This window comes from Mastigoproctus giganteus, chromosome 2, assembly GCF_048544385.1.
Source record: "Mastigoproctus giganteus isolate SK-2022 chromosome 2, ASM4854438v1, whole genome shotgun sequence".
Taxonomy (NCBI): domain Eukaryota; kingdom Metazoa; phylum Arthropoda; class Arachnida; order Uropygi; family Thelyphonidae; genus Mastigoproctus; species Mastigoproctus giganteus.
Genome location: NC_143576.1, coordinates 172,713,084 through 172,734,813, shown reverse-complemented (window position 1 = coordinate 172,734,813; position 21,730 = coordinate 172,713,084). Strand labels below are relative to the sequence as shown.

The following is a 21,730-nucleotide window of genomic DNA, read 5'->3' as shown; positions in this document are numbered from 1 at the left end:
TATGTCCCCGTAGGTTGGTAATCTGAACAAGTGGAAGGATCCCATCAGAATTCAGCGTGCTCAACCCATTCAAGGCCTTATAGACCTCAATCAGATCACCGCGCAGGTGCCTAGTCTCCAGCCACTGCAATTTGCAGAACTTAAGCCTCTCTTGGTAAGAGAATCCCTTCATTCCCCTCACCAATCGTGTTGCTCTTCTCTGTACACGCTCAAGCAAATCTACATCCTTCCTAAAATGAGGCCTCCAGACCTGTACGCAGTACTCAAGGCGTGGCCTGACCATTGCCTTATACAGAGGGACAATGACCTCCTTTTCCCTGCTAGCAAAATTCCTATATATCATTGACAAAACCCCATGACCCACCCTAGCAGCCTGTCTGCACTGCTCAGAAAACTTCATATCTCACTGCACAATTACTCCCAGGTCTTTTTCATTTTCTACCACCTTAAGTGTAGTACCACACAGCTGGTACGTTTCTCTGGGGTTACTTCTACCCATATGCAGTACTTTGCATTTGTCAAGGTTGAACTTCAGTTGCCACTTCTTAGCCCAAATTATCTAGATCCTGTTGCAGTAGCACACTGCCATTACTGTCATTAACAACCCTGCCAACCTTTGTGTCATCTGCAAACTTCGACATTAAGCCTGATATACCTTCATCAATATCATTGATAAATACACAAAACAGCAGTGGACCCAACACCGAACCCTGTGGGACTCCACTAATAACATTAGTCCACTAAGAGCAGCACCCACTGATTACCACCCTCTGTCTTCTCCCACTTAACCATCCTTTTATCCATTGTAGCAACTTACCCTTAATACCATTCTGCTCCAATTTGTACAGTAGTCTTCCATGCGCAACAGTGTCAAAAGTTTTCCTGAAATCCAAGTATATGATATCAAAATTATTTTTTGCATCCAGTTCCTTTGTGACCACATCATAATAACCAATCAAATTTGTCAGACAAGACTTTCCCTTAACAAACCCATGCTGTGTTTGAATTATTGCTGCAGTCTTGTCTAGATGATCCTGCAATGCATCTTTAACCAGCGACTCCATTATTTTACCCGGAACAGAAGTTAAACTAACTGGTCTGTAATTACTTGTGTCACCCTTCGATCCACCTTTGTGAATTGGGGACACATTTGCACATCTCCAGTCCGTGGGAACCTCCCCTGAGTCCAAGGATGCTCTCATAATTATGGCTAAGGGTTTGCTTAGTTGCTTTGCCGCCTCCTTTAAAATAACTGGATAGATCCCATCCACCCCAGGTGCCTTTCTTATGTTTAACTTCAACAATTTCTCCTCCACTTTGCTCTCAGTTATTACAAAATCATTAAGCACACTGCTACAATTTGATAACCTTCTTCCATTTTCAAATTGTAATAATTCCTCACGTGTGAATGTAGATGCAAAATACTCATTCAGTTTGTTTGCTATCTGAGCAGGATCATCAACAGTCGAACCATCGATGTCAAGTGGACCAATCATATTCATCCCCTTCCTTTTAGAGTTTATATAAGTAAAGAAATCCTTGCTGTTTTTCTTAGCATCTTTTGCCAAAGATTTCTCGTAATCCGCCTTCGCCTGCCGAACCTCCTTTGTGACCTGATTACAGACTAGCTTATATCTGCCACAGGCTTCTGCGTCACCTGATAATTTATATGCATCCCATGCATTTTTCTTCTCTGTCACGAGTCTCATTAGTTCATTTGATAACCATTTAGGCCTAAACCTTGAACGATATTTCTTAATCGGTATATAAAGTCTAGTAGCTTCCACGATTAATTCTTTGAATGCTTCCCACTTAGAATTTACTGTTTGTAACATCGTCAGTTGATCCCACTGTACAGAATTTAAAAACTGTCTGAGACCACTGTACTCCCCTTTACGGAAGCAAAAACCCTTTCCTTTACCCCCGACGGTAGTTACCTCTTTGAGTAAATCCCACTTCAGCACACTGTGATCACTGCCACCTAGTGGTTCCTTTATCTGCAAATTCTTAATACACGAATGATCACTGCTGATAACCAGATCAAGAGTGTTACTTTCTCTGGTTGCCTCTCGAACATGCTGCTGCAGAAAACAATCATCCAATAAATCCACAAAAGTCTGACTAGTGTGTGAGTGACCAACCCACAAGTTCCAGTCAATATCTTGGAAGTTAAAATCCCCCATTATAAGACATTCTGATTTACTGGCCCACTATTTCTCTGTACAATTGTTCATTGTACTCATTGAAGTCATTAGGCCTATAACACACTCCTACTCTTATTTTTCCTTTCGCAGTGCTTATCTCACACCAAACTGACTCAACAGAGCACAGTTCATCTATATTAACTGGGTGCACTTCCTTTGATTTTATGTTTTTCTTAATTAACAGCATAACACCCCCTCCCTTTCTGTCCTGTCTATCCTTTCTGTACACATTGTACTCCCCAAATTCCAGTTCTACATTCCTTATATCTTTGTGACACCACGTCTCTGCTATCCCAACAATATCCGCCTTTGATGTCTTGACCAACACTTCAAATTCATCAAATTTATTTACTATACTTCTAGCATACATGCTCCTATGCCTATTCCTTGTTACCCTAACACATCCCATATACCCAACTATTCCATGATGACTGCCATCCGTCCCTGAAACCCCCAACACCCCTCGCTCCAGGTCGCTTCTTATTCTAATAGAAGTTGTGCAAGAATCACCTTCACCTCTGCCTGCGGTTACTGTTAAACTATTAGTCTTTGTATCCCCCCAAACTAGCAGTTTTCCGACCCACCTAACACTGCCTCGATAGCATCAGCAAATATTCTTGCACCCTTTCTATTTAAGTGTATCCCATCCCTGTAGAAGCAATCTCTCCTGTTAACAAGTACAGTCCAGGCTGAAAAAAATTCTACCCCTTGAGCCTTGCACAATCTTTCCAGGGCCGAATTGATCGACAAGGCTCTCATCATGTACTCCCTCCTATCGTGTCTGGGCAGAATTGTAGACACTTTCAAATTCAACCCCATTTCACGGCTTTTTTTCAACAGTGACCTGTACTTGTTGAGTAATTCCGCTGGTCTCCTACTCTTAATATCATTAGTGCCAACGTGTACAACTATATCACCTTTTGTGCCCTTGAAAGATGATATCTGCTCTACAACGTCATCAACCTTTGCCCCTGGCAGACATACCCTGGTCCTGTTCCACCTATCCTTTTTACAAAGGATGTTCCCCGTTTCATGAGCAAGCACTTCAGTTTCGCAAAACTCTGACTGAATGTATGTCCAAAGATGACTAATATCACCAGTGATTTGACACTGAACATATTGGTTATCATTAATCAGATGGAAGGTTGAGGTAATGTAAGAAATAGTGACTGATGAATTTCTCAATTACTTTGGAAAGAATTCAGGTAAGAGCTAGGGTCAATAACTGAAAGGGAGCGATCTGTCACTCTGTTTAAGAATAAGTTGGATATAAGCAAATTTCCAAACAGAAGAGACAACATCAGCATTAAAAAAGCAACAAAAAACAAGAGTAAGCTCTAGAACACAGGTTTTAAGAACATGTGGTTAAATAGCATCAGGAGCTGAAGACTTCTTGGCATCAAATTTGTTCAAGATGCTTCTAATATCCTTCTGTCAAAAAAACCATGCGAGGCACTAAATATGATTTGTTTTGTATGGTAGAAGGTGATTTACCAAGATCATGGATGCAAGAGGAAAAGCACGATAAGGATGTACTTCAAAATCAAGTTTGGAGTGATTAATAACTTCTTTAGGGCTTTAGAGCAGGCAGAAAATGAAGCTGGAGATGTGGATCCATGCCCATTGTAACAATTATGTTTTTATATTACACAGCCTTATCAAAACTTTTTTTTTTTTTTAATGGAAAAATCAAAGTTTAGTAATAGGTAAGGGTTTGGCATGGAATAAGGAAATAAAGGGTTTCACTCTACAGGAATAATTTCACTGATATGAACTGAGAAAACATTAATATCAGAAGATTTAAAAAGTAGCCCAACCAAGGAAAAGAGGCACAAAATTCATAGTGGTGCAGATCATTCCATTTTGCATTCTTGTAATAGCAATGGACACAAGGTGAAGAATGACCACCAGCAAGATAATTCACTGGAAACAAGAATATCAAGTTCTTATCTGAAATACCTAAATGGCAACCAACAGTAACTGTGTGCTTTGAAGGGTTGTTGAAGAAAAGATCAAGGTGCTAGGTATGTAGACAGGACATCTCATGCTAGTAGATGAATGAACAAGTTGTAAAAGATCATTAGAAATGGCAGTCTGCATCCCTACCAGCTGGATTTATGCAACTAGAAAACTGAAACCAACTGGAAATTTGTATATTTAAATCACCAAGAAAAATCACTTCCAGTTGGAATTGGAAAAAGTCATGTTTCAAAGAAAATAAAAAAAGTTCTTGAGTGATATTAGAGTTGGGGAAACAATAGCAGCAAGAGACCTGGACAGAATGGGGTAAAGAAATTTTAAGCCAAAGAAGATCAAACAGAGGAGGAATGTACGAGCAGATATAAGCACAAGTACTACTACCTTTGAAGTAAAATGAAATTTTGAGTGAATAATTAAGACAAATGAGATGAGTGGCAGTTCAGTTGATCAATAACTGAGTTTTTGTCAGAAAAAGTAAGGTGAATCTTGGCAGATTTGACAAATGGATAAAGTGAGGGAACATAAATGTAGGGAATGATGAAATTTTTTGATATAGCCCGCCCACACACACACAACAAAAATATATCCAGTTCCTTGACATAACGTAGCCACAGAAGTGGCCCTCTCACATAAACACTACTCAGATATCAACAAGGCTCTCCTAAAGTGTTACCAGTAGGTTTGGTCCAGTGGATCATCTCCGGCAGCCAGCCTGCAAAAAACCATTTTAAATCTGTACTCTCAAAAAAGTAAAGGATATTGGCTTTTGCCACAATGCCTGTCATTACCTCAAAAGATATGACCCACGCTGCATGATTGAAGAGGTGGGGAGATGCTGGAGCTCTTTTGGAAATAAAACAGTTTTTCTACTTCATGCCTCCAATAAACAAAGTGATGATATTGCACCGAGTAATGAGAGCCCCTGTATTGATTAGTGACATCACCTACATCGACCATTCCTGTATAGTAAAGGTGCCATACCTCAATGCCCTGTTAATGGTTCACACTTGGGTAGTCTCCAATATACCAGACAATGTTTTTTGGCTTTGCACAACAGGATATACTCAGTCCTGCCATTGTGAAGGTGTCAGCAGACAATCCATTTACCACAGATCACAGAACAAGCAGACTTTGTTGAAATTTGACCTGCTTGACTCACAAATGGGGGCCTGAATATCAGTTCCATTAGCATTTTGGACTCCCAAGTAGCAGCCTTAGCTATTATAGCTGGAAGAGGGAAATTATTGTAAAAAATCAAATAAGAATTTTTTTTTTAATTTTTAATACAATAATATTCTCTCTCTACATCTAATTATTGTATTACTTTATTCAACTTCTAAATACCAATTGTTAAAACTGTCTTGGAAACAGGAACTTAAAAACTGTGTGTGTGTGTGTGTGTGTGTGTGTGTGTGGGAAACAATAGCAGCAACAGAATTGGACAGAATGGGGTAAAGAAATTTTAAGCCATAGAAGATCAAACAGAGGAGAATGTGTGTGCGCATACTCATGAAAGGGTGAATAACAGAAAAATGAAGGTTATCAAATTTAAATTCATCATCTACTTATACCTCTGAATAATTTCAAACAAGAATGATTTTTCAATTAACAAAATAAACTCACCTCTTTTCACATGATTCATTATCTGTATCCATGGTTTGACTCTCTCCACCTTGAGTTTCAAGTGTAAAATGCTTATGAAAAGGAACACCTGAAACAACATCAGGCCTTATTAGAATGAATGAAATAGTCAATGAAAATAAAAACAATAAAAATTAGTCACCAATGGGCAGCAGACAACTACCTAACACAGATTTTCATTAAAAAAAGAATAACTCCTGCATACATAAATTAATATAAATTTTGATGATTAATAGATTTTACTTGGTAGACATACGAAATTATGAAAAATTTTGCAGAAAAAAGAAATTTCAATTATAGCTACATTTCAGATTTCAATTTCTGCATTTCTACATTTCAATTTCTGCAGCAGAAATATTTATTTCTGCTGCAGAAATACAACATAATAAAATGCAATATTCCATCCCTAACATGATAAAAACTAAACGTTTTATTCTGTACGATTACAAAACTCAATGTTTCAAAGGAATACCCCCTTTCCAGTAATTAACTAGTGGTGCCCAAAGGATATACCCATACCGATCTTGATATTAATTATATCAAGATCAGTATTACACACAATAATGTTAATTACAAATGGAGATATACAGACTCCCTCCCTCTCTCTCAACACTAGTATTTGAGAACAAAAGGACAGGGGGGTCTATCCCTCAAAATATCAGAGTTCTATAATTACCTATATAGAATAAAACCTTTTTTAGTTTCAAATAATGTAATAATGTTTTATTAAGCTATATTTGTTATAATACCACAAAATAATTTACAATATTCAGAAAGTTTGCCAATGGTACCAAGGTTGGAAGGATGGTTGTTAGTAACTAGTATGCTACTTTAAAATAACTTAAATACATTGTTCAGATAATCCTAAAAAGAACATATAAAATGTCATTCTTATTCTGGTAAAGGCAAAAACTAATATTAGATAGCAACAATTAAAGGCAGGTGAAAAAAGATTTACAGGTTGTTATTGTTATTTGGTTTTTAGGAGCATTAGCAACTAAGGCCATACTGCTCCAGGGATATGTGGTGGTCATTCCCTGACCTTTCCGCATCCTCCGTATTTGGTGGTCACGGGCTCGAACCCCGGTCTAATTAGATTTACAGGTAATTATGCAATATGTATAATCTTGTATAATTTACAACAATATTTTATTCTGAAATTTACAGAAACTTTCCATTTTTTCCTTGAAAAAAGTAAGCTAACCTAAAGTACCACATACAGGTCTGGAATCCCTTTGAGAAGACTGTGAACCTGTTAGAAAAGCATACAAACAATGAAATAAAAAAAATATTTAATTATTTATGGACACAAAAAAAGTCATCCAGGCAGAAAAAGGCTCCTGTAAAAGTTGAAACTATAAATTAGTATGGGGGGGGGGGGGAGACTGATTTTGATTTTAAAAGGGTAAAGTAATTTATACACTGGCACTGCCTAAAACATTGGCATTAAGTATACACATTCTTCTTCAAGTTGACAAAAACCAAAAGACATTTAAAAAGTTATTCTTTCTAAAGAATTTATGAAAGAATAACAAAGTGTCACCTAAAATTGAAGAAGAAAAAAACTATTGTATACACAAGGCAAACACTGTATGCAGCAACCTTCATGGCTACAAACTAGGGGTTAATTGGAAATGTTATACAAACTTAAAAAGGAAGGGTTGGGCAATGGCCTAAATGAAAACAGATGAAGGGATCTTTGTGCTATAATATTCTTATTATTATTATTAATATTAATAGGCTTTTGATACTCTTCAAGAAACATTTCCCTATCCTAACATGCTATATCTAGTGCCACTAAGTAAAAGTAAAGTAAAGTGCAGCCATTATCAACCCACTGCAGGATGGAAGCTTCCTTAACAATTCATGCTGAGGGAAATGGACCATAATCTGCCACGCTGGTACAGTGCGCATTGGCAGATTGACCATATTCAGCAGTCAGGGGCTTGAACCCTGGTCTACTCAAAGACCGTGTGCTACTGCACTCCCGCTCCTGACCACTTGGCTATGGAGGCCACTAAGTACCCATCCCATTCTTCTTTGAATCTCCCAAACTCAACCTGAGCAACTCTGGCAGCTAATTTCTGATGCCACTAATAAAAATTGTGTTGTATTATTATTATAATAAAATTATACTACAATTTTTATTTTAAAACTCTATATGTAATAACTTTATAAAGGTTAGTTTCCTTAAATCATCTTACGTTCTATACATGCTAATGTTTAAAAACTAAGAAACAAGTGCAAAAGCATAAATATGTTTTAAAATATATGCAAAATGGGATCTAAATACAGATGTGTCCCTGTATCCATTTATTCAGTTACCCAGGGTTAACCACGGAAAAAAATGAAAAAACTTAACACTTACTACTCGCGTGTCCAATACAATGCTTCCTTTTATTTTTCACAATGTCACGTATGGTTTGGTCACCAACATTATGATTCTTTAGAGATTTAGCGGATGTACCATTTTCAAAACTTTTGAATAATTTCAAGTTTTTGTTTAATTTGAAAGCACAACTTGCATTTGCCCATCATTTTCACGATTTCTAAACAAAAAAATAAATAAAAAATTCTGACATTCCTGACAAATAACGAAACAAAATCTGCCATTTTGCAGTGCAACGGAACACACCAATCAATGAGATACACTAAATCAAACTAAATCTTTTGGTCTCTTTTTTTTTTTTTTTTTTTTTTTTGGTTTTGTTTTGAGCAGTAAATGTGAAGACAGCGGGGGCTGCAAATAATAGGTACACTAATCTCCCAATGATGACTTATAACGCCAGTTCTTGTCACTCATTTACGACTTGCAAAATCTGTTTATACCTATTCTAGTTATTAGTAAATCAAGTCTGCTGTATTTTATTATTACCGTATTTAATGGTAATGTCTTACTATGTGTTTAATTTATCAATTAGACTTTATTATCTGTATGTATGTATGTACAAGAAAATCATGTTATATATGGGGTCAGCAGGTGTTCGCTTATATCCGCTGTTTCAACCATCCACAGGTCTTGGAACGTATCCCCCGCGGATACAGGGGTCTTACTGCAGTTGTCATTTATGAAACAAACCAATACTATCTTTATCTTATTCCATACACAAAGTCATTCACATCCTGTTACAACATGCAAATTGCATAATCAGATAAAAACAGCCTGTTTTTGAAACCTCTGTATTTTATGTTGTTACTGACCCTACTGATTTCAAGTTAGCAGTCATTGTGAAGGTGACGCAATGACACCATTTGATGATTCTTTGAGGCTAATAGCAATAGAAGAATAAATAAATGCAGAATAAAGTCAAGCCAAAATGACCAGATGGCTGAATGTTGTGTAATAAGCAGCATTCAGACTGTGGAACTGGTTTCAAAATGTGCAAACTCTCACTCATAGACCCTTTTGGACACCACCTCAAGCTACCTTTACAAAAGACTGATCTTTCTAACCATGAGGTATTACAGAGCCTTCACAGAATTGCAACTTGCTTCAGAGCTCACTGAACACTTACAGGACTTGTATGCAAGTATACCATCTACAGAAGGCTACATAGCCGGGAGGGAGGTGTCATTTAATATTAGTAACATTACATAAGGAAGCAAGGCTTGTATGGAACCAGTAAAAAAAATAAATAAATAACTTTAATTGCTCATGCCTTCTAATGCAAAACCTTGTCTAGTTTCCAGAGGTTGCCATTTACAAAACTCCATTCTCTCTCGGTAAGAACATCCTTTTGTGCACACAAACAATTTTGTAGCTCTTCTCTGTACCCTTTCCAACATATATTTTTCCTAAAACAAGGTTTTCAAACTAGTATTTCAAAAGTAGCCTAACCACTGTCTTACACAATAAGATAACTCTCTGGCAAAGTTCAGAGCCTCCACAAGATGTGTTCTAGCAGCCTGTCTGAAGTATTCTAAGAATTTATTTATTAGTAATTGATTATTATTCAATTTATTCAGTTAATTTGAGCATATATTTATGTGCATGCATCATGTCCACCCCAAGCATAAGTTGTATAAATTTTGGGAAAATGTAAGAAATCTGAAATCTATTGACTTAACAAAAGGTCAAATCGTATTTGATTAACACAGTGTTAGTTACTAATTTAAACTTACCATGTCAAACCATACAATTATCAACTAACCATGGGATTAGCAAACACCCAATGGTATGTTATTCCAGGATTACTGCTACCAAAATATAATACCTTGCATTTATCAATATTAAATATCAAAAAATAATGTTGATATCATATACTTGGATTTCAGGAAAGCTTCTCATACTGTTGCACATAGAAGACTCCTGTACAAATTGGGAAAGTTGCTGCTGTGGATAAAAGGATGGTCGAGTGGGACAAAGAGTGGTAATCAATGGAGATTGCTCATCATAGACTAATGTTATCAGTGAAGTCCCCCAAAGTTGGTGTTAGGACCATTGTTGTTTACTACATTTATCAATGATATTGATGAAGGTATAACAGACTTAATATCCAAGTTTGCAGATGATACAAAGGTTGACAGGGTTGTTAATGACAGTAATAACAGCATGCTGATGCAACAGGGTCTGGAAAAGTTGGGCAGATGGTCTGAGAGGTGGCAACTGAAGTTTGCGTACCAACTGTGCAGTACTGCACTCAGGGTAGCAGAGAATGAAAAGGGCCTGAGGTAACTGTGCCATCAGATATGAAGTAAGTTTTCAGAGCAGTACAAACAGGCTGCCAGAGCAGCTCATGGGAGTCTTGTCAAGGACATACAGGAACTTTGCTGGCAATGGTCAGGCCACACCTTGAGTACCGCATACAGGTCTGGAGGCCTCATTTTAGGAAGCTGCTGGAACGAGCACAGAGAAGGGCAATAAAATTGGTGAGGGAAACAAAAAGGGCTGTTACCAAGAAAGGCTTAAGTTCTGCAAATTGCAGCATCTGGAGACTACGCACTTGCAAAGTTACCTGATTGTTGAGGTGTATAAGGCTTTGAACGGTTTGAGGAAGCTCAATGCTAGTGGGATTCTTCCTCTTGTTAAAATAAGATTATGCACTTGAAGGGGCATAAATTCAAATTGAGGAAAAACAGTTGCAGAATAGATGTGTGGAAATTTGCTTTTAGCCAGCAAGTGGTTGAGTGCTGGAACAAACTTCCATCTGTCATTGTGGAAATTAATAGTTTAAATAAATACAAGGAAGAACTGGACAAACTTTTGGATTTTTTTTTTTTTTTTTTTTTTTCAATCATCATCAGCCATTTTTAATGGTGTTTTATATTCATTTGCTTTCTCCATTAGTTGTGCTATTACGTGAAGGTGATCCATAGTTGAGAATCCTGTCCTAAAGCCAGCTTGGTCCTTGAGGTTGTCACAGACATTCTCTCAGATATGCCAGACAAGCTGTACTTGCTACCTGGGAGTCTAAAACGCTGATGGAACTGATATTCGGGTGACACTCAAGTCAAGTGGACCCAATTTCGGCGAAGTCCGGATGGTCTGTGACAGCCAAATCCTCTGCTTGCACCTTCACGATGGTGGGACTGTTAGTAATCCTGGGTATAACCCCCATGCACAAGTACATGGTGGGTGACCACCCAGGTGTGAACCAACGCAGGGGTCAAGGTGTGGCACCCACACCACATGGAGGAACGCCGCCCCTCTATGTTATCAGGCAGTACTAGGTGGAAGATGACTCTCATCAACCGGTGAAATACCACCACTTTGCTTATTGGAGGCTTGAAGTGGCGGAACCCATGTTTAGTCTCTAGAGCTAAGTTCCGGTCAACCCTTCCCTATCTCTTCCATCATGCAGTATGATTGATGACTTTTGAGGTTATGATGAACGTCATGGCGAGATCCAATATTCCTTACATTTCGAGGGTACAGCTCTAAAACGGTTTTCGCAGGCCGGCCGCTAGTTAGTACACCGGACCGGACCTATTGGTAACTCTCTAGGAGGTTTCCGGATCAGCTAGTGTATAATCTTGCTACCTCTACTCTGCCAGATAGTGACTGGAGGGAGTCCGAGTAGTGTGTATGCGGGGAGCATTGTCGAGGCCACGTTATGTCAAGGATCTGGATATATTCTTACCACATGTATGCCATATCCAAAAATTTCATTACTTCATACAGCATGTCCCACCCACTTTTTCTTACTATTGAATACACCATGAATTGTCAAACTAATAGAGCAAGCTTATCTGCGAAAAGATCTAAACCTCCCAAGGACTTCCTAATTCATTTCACAAATATACGTGGTCTCAATTCTAATCTCAGCGATATCCGTTTCCACTTGCAGTCTGCCACACCTCATGTACTTTTTCTGACAGAATCTCAGTTATCGGTTCATTCAACTACTGCTCATCTCAGATGCCCAAATTATTCGCTGTATGATTCCTTTTGCCTCAAAGGTGGTACTTGTGCATATGTCCGTTCTGATATTCCCTGTCAGAGACTTGGCAATTTGGAATCTCCTCTCTTTGATCTTCTCTGGCTTAAAATCTCTCTACCTCATTGTGTAAAATTCATCTGTTGTCTCTACCGTTCTCCCAACTCGACTAATCACTTGGAGCTCTTTGACTTCCTCTCGTTGCAACTTGACATTCTCCAGTGCAACTCTCCTAACAGTGAGGTAATTTTCCTTGGTGATTCTAATGTTCACAACTCCAACTGGCTTCCGTTTTCTAGTCACACCGACCCAGCTGGTCGAGATGCTGAGGTTTTTGCAATTACTAATGACCTTGCACAGATTGTTCATTTACCTACAAGAATATTGGACAATCCAAATCATACAGCCAACACACTTGATCTTTTTCTCACAAACAACCCTTCTAAGTACATGGTCGAAGTGAGAGGTCCTTTACGCACTTCAGATCACAACTTGGTGATTGTCTCTTCTCCAATGGAGCCTTTATCTCATGGCTATTCCCAACCTCGTGTTGTTTGGCATTACAAGAATGCAAAATGGGATGACCTGTGAGATTTCTTTTCTTCTTTTCCTTGGTCGGATTACTGTTTCAGAACTTCTGATGTCAACGTTTGCTCAGATTGTGTCAGTAAAATTATTCTTGCAGGAATGGAATCCTTTATCCCACTCTCCTCTTTAAAATCTCTTCCTTTATCTAAACCTTGGTTTTCCAATAAATGCACTAAGGCTGTTCAAGAGAAGAATGTTGCATATCATAATTGGCTTGTTTCTAATTCTTTATCTTCATTTTCTGCCTACATCAAAGCTCACAACAATTGTAAAGCAGTTATTAATTAGTCCAAACTAGAGTTTGAACAGGCTAAGAGTAGAAAACTTGCTTCTTGCCCTAATGGTAGCAGAGCATTCTGGTCTCTTGCCAAAGCTATTGGCCGCAACTTTTGCCCATCTCTGCTCCCACCTCTGTCCAAACCAGATGGTTCTGGTGTCACTTCAGCCAAGGATAAAGCTGACCTGCTAGCATCCCATTTTCCTTCCAGCTCATGTATTAATGATCTTGGTAAAACACCTCCCACCATTCCCAACACACTCCATTCAATGCCTCCTGTGGTCTCCCGTCAAAAGGATATCAGAAATATTTTGATGAATCTCGATGCTAAGAAAGCTCCAGGTCCTGATGGTATTTCTCCACTTGTTCTCAAAACCTGTGCTCCTGAACTTACTCCTATTCTTTGCCGCCTTTTTTCACTTTCTTATTCTAAAGGTGTTTTTCCTTCTACTTTGAAATTTGCTCATATCCAGCCAGTTCCTAAAAAGGGTGACAAATCCCTCCCATCCAATTATCGTCCCATTGCAATTACTTCTACTCTTTCTAAAGTAATGGAGAAATCAATTAACCGCCAAATCTTAAACTACCTAGAAACCTTCCGTCTGATCAACGATCACCAGTATGGATTCCGTCAGTGTCGATCCACTGGTGATATTCTGGCTTATGTTACCCATTTATGAACTAATTCAATGGAAAGGTTTGGTGAAACACAAGTAGTTGCTCTTGACATCTCAAAGGCTTTTGATCGTGTTTGGCATAAAGGTCTTCTAAACAAGCTTCCATCTTATGGTTTGCAAACTGTTTTTAGTAATTGGTTACCCAGTTTTCTCTCTGATCGCGCACTGAGGGTGATGGTTGATGGCTCTCTGTCTTCTAACTACTCCACTAATGCCGGTATCCCCTAAGGTTCAGTTCTTTCCCCCACTCTTTTCCTCTTGTATATCAATGACCTTCTTCCATTGACTGGAAATCCTATCCATAGTTTTGCCGATGATAGCACATTCCATTCAACTTTCCATTTTGAGAAACCTTGTCCTGCTCAATCAGCTTCAACTTCTCGAAAATCTGCTACCAATTCCTTAAATGCCGATCTTCAGGTAATTCTCCAGTGGGGCAAAGACAATTTAGTTGATTTCAACCCTTCTAAAACTCAGTCTTGTCTTATATCTCGCAAAAAGAATTCTTCTGCTCCTATGTTTATCTTTAGTGACACTCCAATTTCTAGGCAAAAGGATATATCTCTTTTGGGGATTACCCTGACTTCTAATCTCTCTTGGCACAAGCACATTACAAATATTGCTTCCTCTGCATCTAAAAAACTTGGTTTTCTCTTTCACTCTCAGCATTACTTTTCTTCCAAACAGCTGTTCACTCTGTATAAATCGTAAATCCGCCCTGCCATGGAATATTGTTCCCACATCTGGGGTGGTGCGCCCAAAACTCTCTCAGGCTTCTTGATTCCATTCAGAAGAGGGCAGTTAGGTTAATTAATGATTCATCTCTAACAAAGTCTCTCCACTCGCTGTCTCATAGACGCACTGTTTCTGCTGCATGCCTCTTCTACAGATACTTCCATGGGCACTGTTCTTCTGAATTAGCTTCTATAATTCCCGCTCTCTCTTTCAAAACAGTCCGAACACGTGCCGCCACCAGCGAACATCCATTTACTGTCCAACTTCAAACCGACAAAACCAACTTTTCATCTTCCTCATTTATTCATTCACCTGCCGTTTTCTGGAGCAACCTTCCTTCATACGTATTTCCTGAAAATTACAATCTACACAAGTTAAAGTCCAATGTCAACAAATATCTTCTTTCGTCTTCTCAACCTCCAACCCAAGCACGGTACTAAGTACTACAGGTTCTAATACCTCTCGTGTTTGGGGTTCACATAAAAAAAAAAAAAAAAAGCTTGCTCTTTCGGTTGATTCTCATCAAGTATTCTTTCTAATCTGTTAGTAATGACCCTTGTGAACAACTTGTAGATGTGGGATAACAAGCTAATTGGTCTATAATTTCCAATTTCTGATTTATCTCCTTTCTTATGCAGCAAAACTATGATTGCATTATTCCACTGCTTAGGCGTCACACCTTTTCTAATGCACTTTGTGAAGAGCCTTGCCACTTTTTGTGTTATGTCTCTTCCTCCCAATTTTAACAACTCTACAGTAACTTCATCTTCCCCAGGGGCTTTCTGATTCTTCATTTTCTTCAATGCATGTTCTACCTCATCAGGAAGAATATCGGGTATGTCGTATGTGTTGCTAATTTGCGATCCATCTTCCCCATTGCAGGCATCATTCCCTTGCTCCTTGTATAATTCTCTATAGTAGTCTTCTGCTATTTGAATTATGCCTTCTCTGGTGTTTATAAGTACACCATCGCTATTCTTCAGTTTCAGTATCATTTGTCTTTCTGTATTACTGCTCATGGTTGTTGATTTAAATCCTTTGTTTTCCCTTAATGCTTGTTCTCCTTTTCTTGTGTTAAATCTTCTTATGTCCTCTCTGAGTCTCTTTCTAATGGCTTTGCATAATTCAGTATACTCAATTTTCTCCCTGTCAGTGTTTTTCTTGCTTTTCATTTGTCGTCTTTGGTTCATCATGACAAGTGTTTCTTGACTAATTTTTTCTTCTTTGGATTTCTTTTTCCCTATAGGTTTCTTGGGCTTTATCACTTTCAGAAAGTTGTAACATTCCTCGTCGATATCTTGGTCCTGAGCAGTCTGCAGAAGCTTAAACTTGTTCTTAAGTTCCAGTACATACTGCTTTTTCTCCTCTTCTGTTATCTCAAAGACCTTTGTATTATTTACTCGACTCAGTTTTTTCCTTTCTTTTCTTACATTTATATCAAGTGTACATCTTAACATTCTGTGATCACTTCCAACATTCACTTTATTCAGGACGGTAACATCATTCACAATATATCTTCTGTTAGTGAGGATGAAGTCGATTTCATTAGTTGTTAATCCATTTGGACTCTTCCATGTCCACTTTCTGTTCACCCTTTTCTTGAACAAAGTGTTCATTACTGACAATCCTTGAGATCCTGCAAATTCTGCAAGTCTTTCACCTCTTTCATTTCTTTCACCGATTTCAAAATTTCCTATAGTTCCCCTTTCTGCGTTGTTTTGTCTTTTTCCAACCTTAGCATTGAAGTCCCCCATAATAATAGTGTAATGGGTTTTCTGCTCATCTAGAAGACACTCAATTTCGGTGTACATTTCTTCAACCTCTTCATCATCATGGCTCGACGTTGGTGCATAAATCATTATAATCTTTAGCTTGAACCGTTAGAAATTTTGAGTATTACTCTTGACACCCTTGGTGATGTACTTTTGAATTCCAAAATGTTGTTTTTAAAATCTTTATGGACCAGAAACTCAACTCCACCTTCACTCCTTTCACTGTTTCCATTGGTGTACAGCAGATTTCCACTTGATAAACTTATAAGTGATTCATTTCTTCTTCTTGTTTCAGCCAAACCGATGATATTCCAATTCATATTTTCTAATTCCTTTTCAGCTCTAATATCCTGAATTATTATTTTTTTTTAAATATAAAAATCTAATATTTTTTTTTATGTAAACCACAAACACGAGAGGTATTAGAACCTATAGTACTTAGAACTGTGCTTGGGTTGGAGGTTAAGAAGACGAAAGAAGATATTTGTTGACATTAGACTTAAACTTCTGTAGACTGTAATTTTCAGGAAATACGTACGAAGGAAAGTTGTTCCAGAAAATGGCAGTTGAATGAATAAACGAGGAAGATGAAAAGTTGGTTCTGTGAGTTTGAAGTTGGACAGTAAATGGATGTTAACTAGTGGCTGCACGTGTTCGGACTGTTTTGAAAGAGGGAGCAGGAATTATAGAAGCTTGTTTGTTTGTTGTTTGTTTGTTTTTTTGTTTTTAGGAGCATTAGCAACTAAGGCCATATTGCTCCGGAATATGCGGTGGTCATTCCCTGACCTTTCCGCATCCTCCGTATTTGGTGGTGACGGGTTTGAAACCCGGTCTAATCGAATTATAGAAGCCAATTCAGAAGAACAGTACCCATGGAAATATCTGTAGAAGAGGCATGCAGCAGAAACAGTACGTCTATGAGACAGCGAGGGGAGAGACTCTGTTAGAGATGAATCATTAATTAACCTAACTGCCCTCCTTTGAATGGAATCAAGAAGCCTAAGAGAGGTTTTGGGGGCACCACCCCAGTTGTGGGAACAATATTCCATGGTAGGGTGGATTTGAGATTTGTACAGAGTGAACAGCTGTTTGGAAGGAAAGTAACGGCGAGAGTGAAAGAGAAAACCAAGTTTTTTAGATGCAGAGGAAGCAATATTTGTAATGTTCTTGTGCCAAGAGAGAGATTAGAAGTCAGGGTAATCCCCAAAAGAGATATATCATTTTGCCTAGAAATCGGAGTGTCACCAAAGATAAGTATAGGAGCAGAAGAATCCTTTTTTGCAAGATATAAGACAAGACTGAGTTTTAGAAGGGTTGCAATCAACTAAGTTGTCTTTGCCCCACTGGAGAATTACCTGAAGATCCGCATTTATGGAATTGGTAGCAGATTTTCGAGAAGTTGAGGCTGATTGAGCAGGGCAAGGTTTCTCAAAATGGAAAGCAATGTGCTATCATTGGCAAAACTATGGATAGGATTTCCAGTCAATGGAAGAAGGTCATTAATATACAAGAGGAAAGAGTGGGGGAAAGAACTGAACCTTGGGGGACACCGGCATTTGTGGATAAGTTAGAAGACAGAGAGCCATCTACCATCGGTTTGTTTTTTTTCTTTTGTTTGGTTTTTTTTTTTAGGAGCATTAGCAACTAAGGCCATATTGCTCCGGGATATGCGGTGGTCATTCCCTGACCTTTTCGGATCCTCCGTATTTGGTGCTGACAGGATCGAACCTCGGTCTAATCAAGAAGCATGTGCTACGCACTGCTGCTCCTTCCCACCTGGCTACGGAGGCGCCCCATCTACCATCAACCCTCTGTGAGCAATCAGAGAGAAAACTGGATAACCAATTACAAAAAACAGATGGCAAACCATAAGATGAAAGTTTGTTTAGAAGACCTTTATGCCCAACACGATCGATAGCCTTTGAGATATCAGGAGCAACTACTTGTGTTTCACCGAACCTTTCCATTGAATTAGTCCATAAATGGTAACATAAGCCAGAATATCACCAGTGGATCGACACTGACGGAATCCATACTGGCGATCGTTGATCAGACAGAAGGTTTCTAGGTAGTTTAAGAGTTGGCGGTTAATTGATTTCTCCATTACTTTAGAAAGAGTAGAAGTAATTGCAATGGGACAATAATTGGATGGGAGGGATTTGTCACCCTTTTTAGGAACTCCCAGGATATGAGCCAATTTCCAAGCAGAAGGAAAAACACCTTTGGAATAAGAAAGTGAAAAAAGGCAGCAAAGAATAGGAGTAACTTCAGGAGCACAGATTTTGAGAACAAGTGGAGAAATACCACCGGGACCTAGAGCTTTATTAGCATCGAGATTCGTTAAAATCCTTCTGACATCCTTTTCATGGAAGACCACAGGAGGAGGCATGAATGGAGCGTGTTGGGAATGGAGGAAGGTGTTTTACCAAGATCATTAATACAAGAGTTGGAAGAAAAATGGGATGCTAGCAGGTCAGCTTTATCCTTGGATGAAATGACACCAGAACCATCTGGTTTGGACAGAGGTGGGAGCAGAGATGGGCAAAAGTTGCGGCCAATAGCTTTGGCAAGAAACCAGAATGCTCGGCTACCATTAGGACAAGAAGCAAGCTTTCTACTCTTAGCCTGTTCAAACTCTAATTTGGACTGATTAATAACTGCTTTACAATTGTTGCGAGCTTTGATGTAGGCAGAAAATAAAGCTAAAGAATTAGAAACAAGCCAATTATGATATGCAACATTCTTCTCTTGAACAGCCTTAGCACATTTATTGGAAAACCAAGGTTTAGATAAAGGAAGAGATTTTAAAGAGGAGAGTGGGATAAAGGATTCCATTCCTGCAAGAATAATTTCACTGACACAATCCGAGCAAACGTTGACATCAGAAGTTCTGAAACAGTAATCCGACCAAGGAAAAGAAGAAAAGAAATCTCAGAGGTCATCCCATTTTGCATTCTTGTAATGCCAAACAACACGAGGTTGGGAATAGCCATGAGATAAAGGCTCCATTGGAGAAGAGACAATCACCAAGTTGTGATCTGAAGTGCGTAAAGGACCTCTCACTTCGACCGTGTACTTAGAAGGGTTGTTTGTGAGAAAAAGATCAAGTGTGTTGGCTGTATGATTAGGATTGTCCAATATTCTTGTAGGTAAATGAACAATCTGTGCAAGGTCATTAGTAATTGCAAAAACCTCAGCATCTCGACCAGCTGGGTCGGTGTGACTAGAAAACGGAAGCCAGTTGGAGTTGTGAACATTAAAATCACCAAGGAAAATTACTGCACTGTTAGGAAACTTGGACTGGAGAGAGTCAACTTGCAAAGAGAGGAAGTCAAAGAGCCCAATGTCTTTTTTTTTTTTTTTTTTTTTGGTAGTTGTTGGCACATCGGCTTCTGTGGCCATAATGCACCTCTCAAAGTTTTTGCAGTACTTTGATCTAAGCCCGAGGCGGGATTCGAACCCACGACCTTTGTGTTGCCGGGCAGGCACTTTACCCACCTGGCTAGCCCGGTCGGCTCAAAGTGATTAGTGGAGTGGGAGAACGGTAGAGACAACAGATGAATTTGACACAATGACGTAGAGAGATTTTAAACCAGAGAAGATCAAAGAGGGGAAATTCAAAATTACCAAGTCTCTGACAGGGAATATCAGAACAGACATATGCACAAGTAGCACCTTGAGGTGAAAGGAATCATACGGCAAATAATTTGGGCATCTGAGATGAGCAGTAGTTGAATCAATCAATAACTGAGATTCTGTCAGAAAAAGTACATGACCGGTGAAGCCAATCTTCACCAGTCTCATATAATTTATAATTTATATTTTTAAATATCTTTAATATTTTTAAAGTTTAAATTAATTCTCTAATGACAACCAGGGACAAAGTTGTGCATTTCTACTTCCTTGAGCATATTTTAATTCCGTGCTCACACATTCATAATCTTAACTTATTCTAAATTATTTTAAAAATACTTAAGCTTCAAATTATTCTTCCATCCTATTCCACGTAACATAGCAGATTATCTAAGGTGGGTACTGCTCATTAAGCTTTATGCTATTTAAAACTTTGAGGGAAACTTTGCTTAACTTACTGGGAAAACATGTTTCCCACTACTACAGTTTCTCCCTGCATTCTTGGTAAACAGATGGTGCGTGTTATCGGTAGTGGCAGTAGAAGTCGATAATGATGTATTGATTAGTGTTTTTCTCATTATTAAAAGCAGATTATTGGAGTTCATGAGTGGGTTGAAATTTACTTATGGGTACACCCTACAGACTGCCTCAGTCTTAGGGTGTTTTTCCCCCCTTTCCGCTGTTTTTTCTCGATAGGAAATGAACTTCTACTGCCACTACTGATAACACGCAGCATCTGTAGAAGTCGTTTTCCTATTTTAAAACAGTGGGAAAGGGGGGGATAAACAACCTAAGACTGAGGCAGTCTGGAGGGTGTACCCATAAGTAAATTTCAGCCATGAAGGCATTATGCTCATGAACCCCAATAATCTGCTTTTAATAATGAGAAAAAACTAATCAATACATCGTTACCGATTTCTACTGCCACTACCGATAACACGCACCATCTGTTTACCGAGAATGCAGAGAGAGACTGCAGTAGCGGGGAACGTTTCCCGTGGTTCTCGTGTTGGCTTTCTTTACCTTTGCTAAGGATTCTTTTGCTGCTATGCTTATCTTTGATGCACTCAAATTTGTAGACAAATTCACACATCTCTAATAGGGATTATGCCAACTTCCAGTCTCTCTTTCTCGGCATGGCACCTCTGTAGCCAAGTGGGCAGGAGCAGCAGTGCGTAGCACACGCTTCTTGATTAGACAGGGGTTCGAGCCCGTGACCACCAAATACGGAGGATACGGAAAGGTCAGGGAATGACCACTGCATACCCCGGGGCAACATGGCCTTAGTTGCTGATGCTCCTAAAAAAAAAAACTTTGCCACTGAATTTGTCCACAGAGGGATAACATAAGCCAACATATCACCAATGGATCAACTCATATGGAATCCATATTGGTGATCATTGGTCAGATGGAACATTTCGAAATAGTTAAGAAGTTGGTAGTTAATGGATTTCCCCATTAATTGGAAAGAATAGAACAGAGTGCAATGGACGACAATTGGATGGGAGGAATTTGTCATCCTCTTTTAAAAACTGGCTGGATATGAGAAATTTCCAAGAAGGAAAAACACCATTGAAATAAGAAAGCAGTAAAAAGGCAACAAAGAGCAAGAGTATGCTCAAGCTCACAGGTTTAGCATTAGTAAAGGCATATGATGCAAGAAAGCAAGCTTATATAGCATCAGCCAAAAAAACTTCCAATTTCACCCATCCAAGAGATGAGTGAAATGATATTTCTCCACTTGTTATCTAAACAAGTGGAGAAATATCATCATATATAGGAACTTTTCTGGTATCAAGGTAGTTAAAATTCTTCTGATGTCCTTTTGAAGGAAGACCACAGGAGG

General features: G+C 38.7%; 1 protein-coding gene across 1 annotated transcript in view; it reads right to left on the bottom strand.

The window, feature by feature from the left end:
- The window catches only part of Ube4B (Ubiquitination factor E4B), a 538,247-nt gene that overhangs the window by 451,891 nt on the left and 64,626 nt on the right, over positions 1–21,730 (bottom strand). Inside the window, exon 3 of the mRNA XM_090389644.1 lies at positions 5,808–5,895. Coding sequence (XP_090245770.1) covers positions 5,808–5,895 — 88 coding nt within the window. The remainder of the gene's footprint in view (positions 1–5,807; positions 5,896–21,730) is intronic.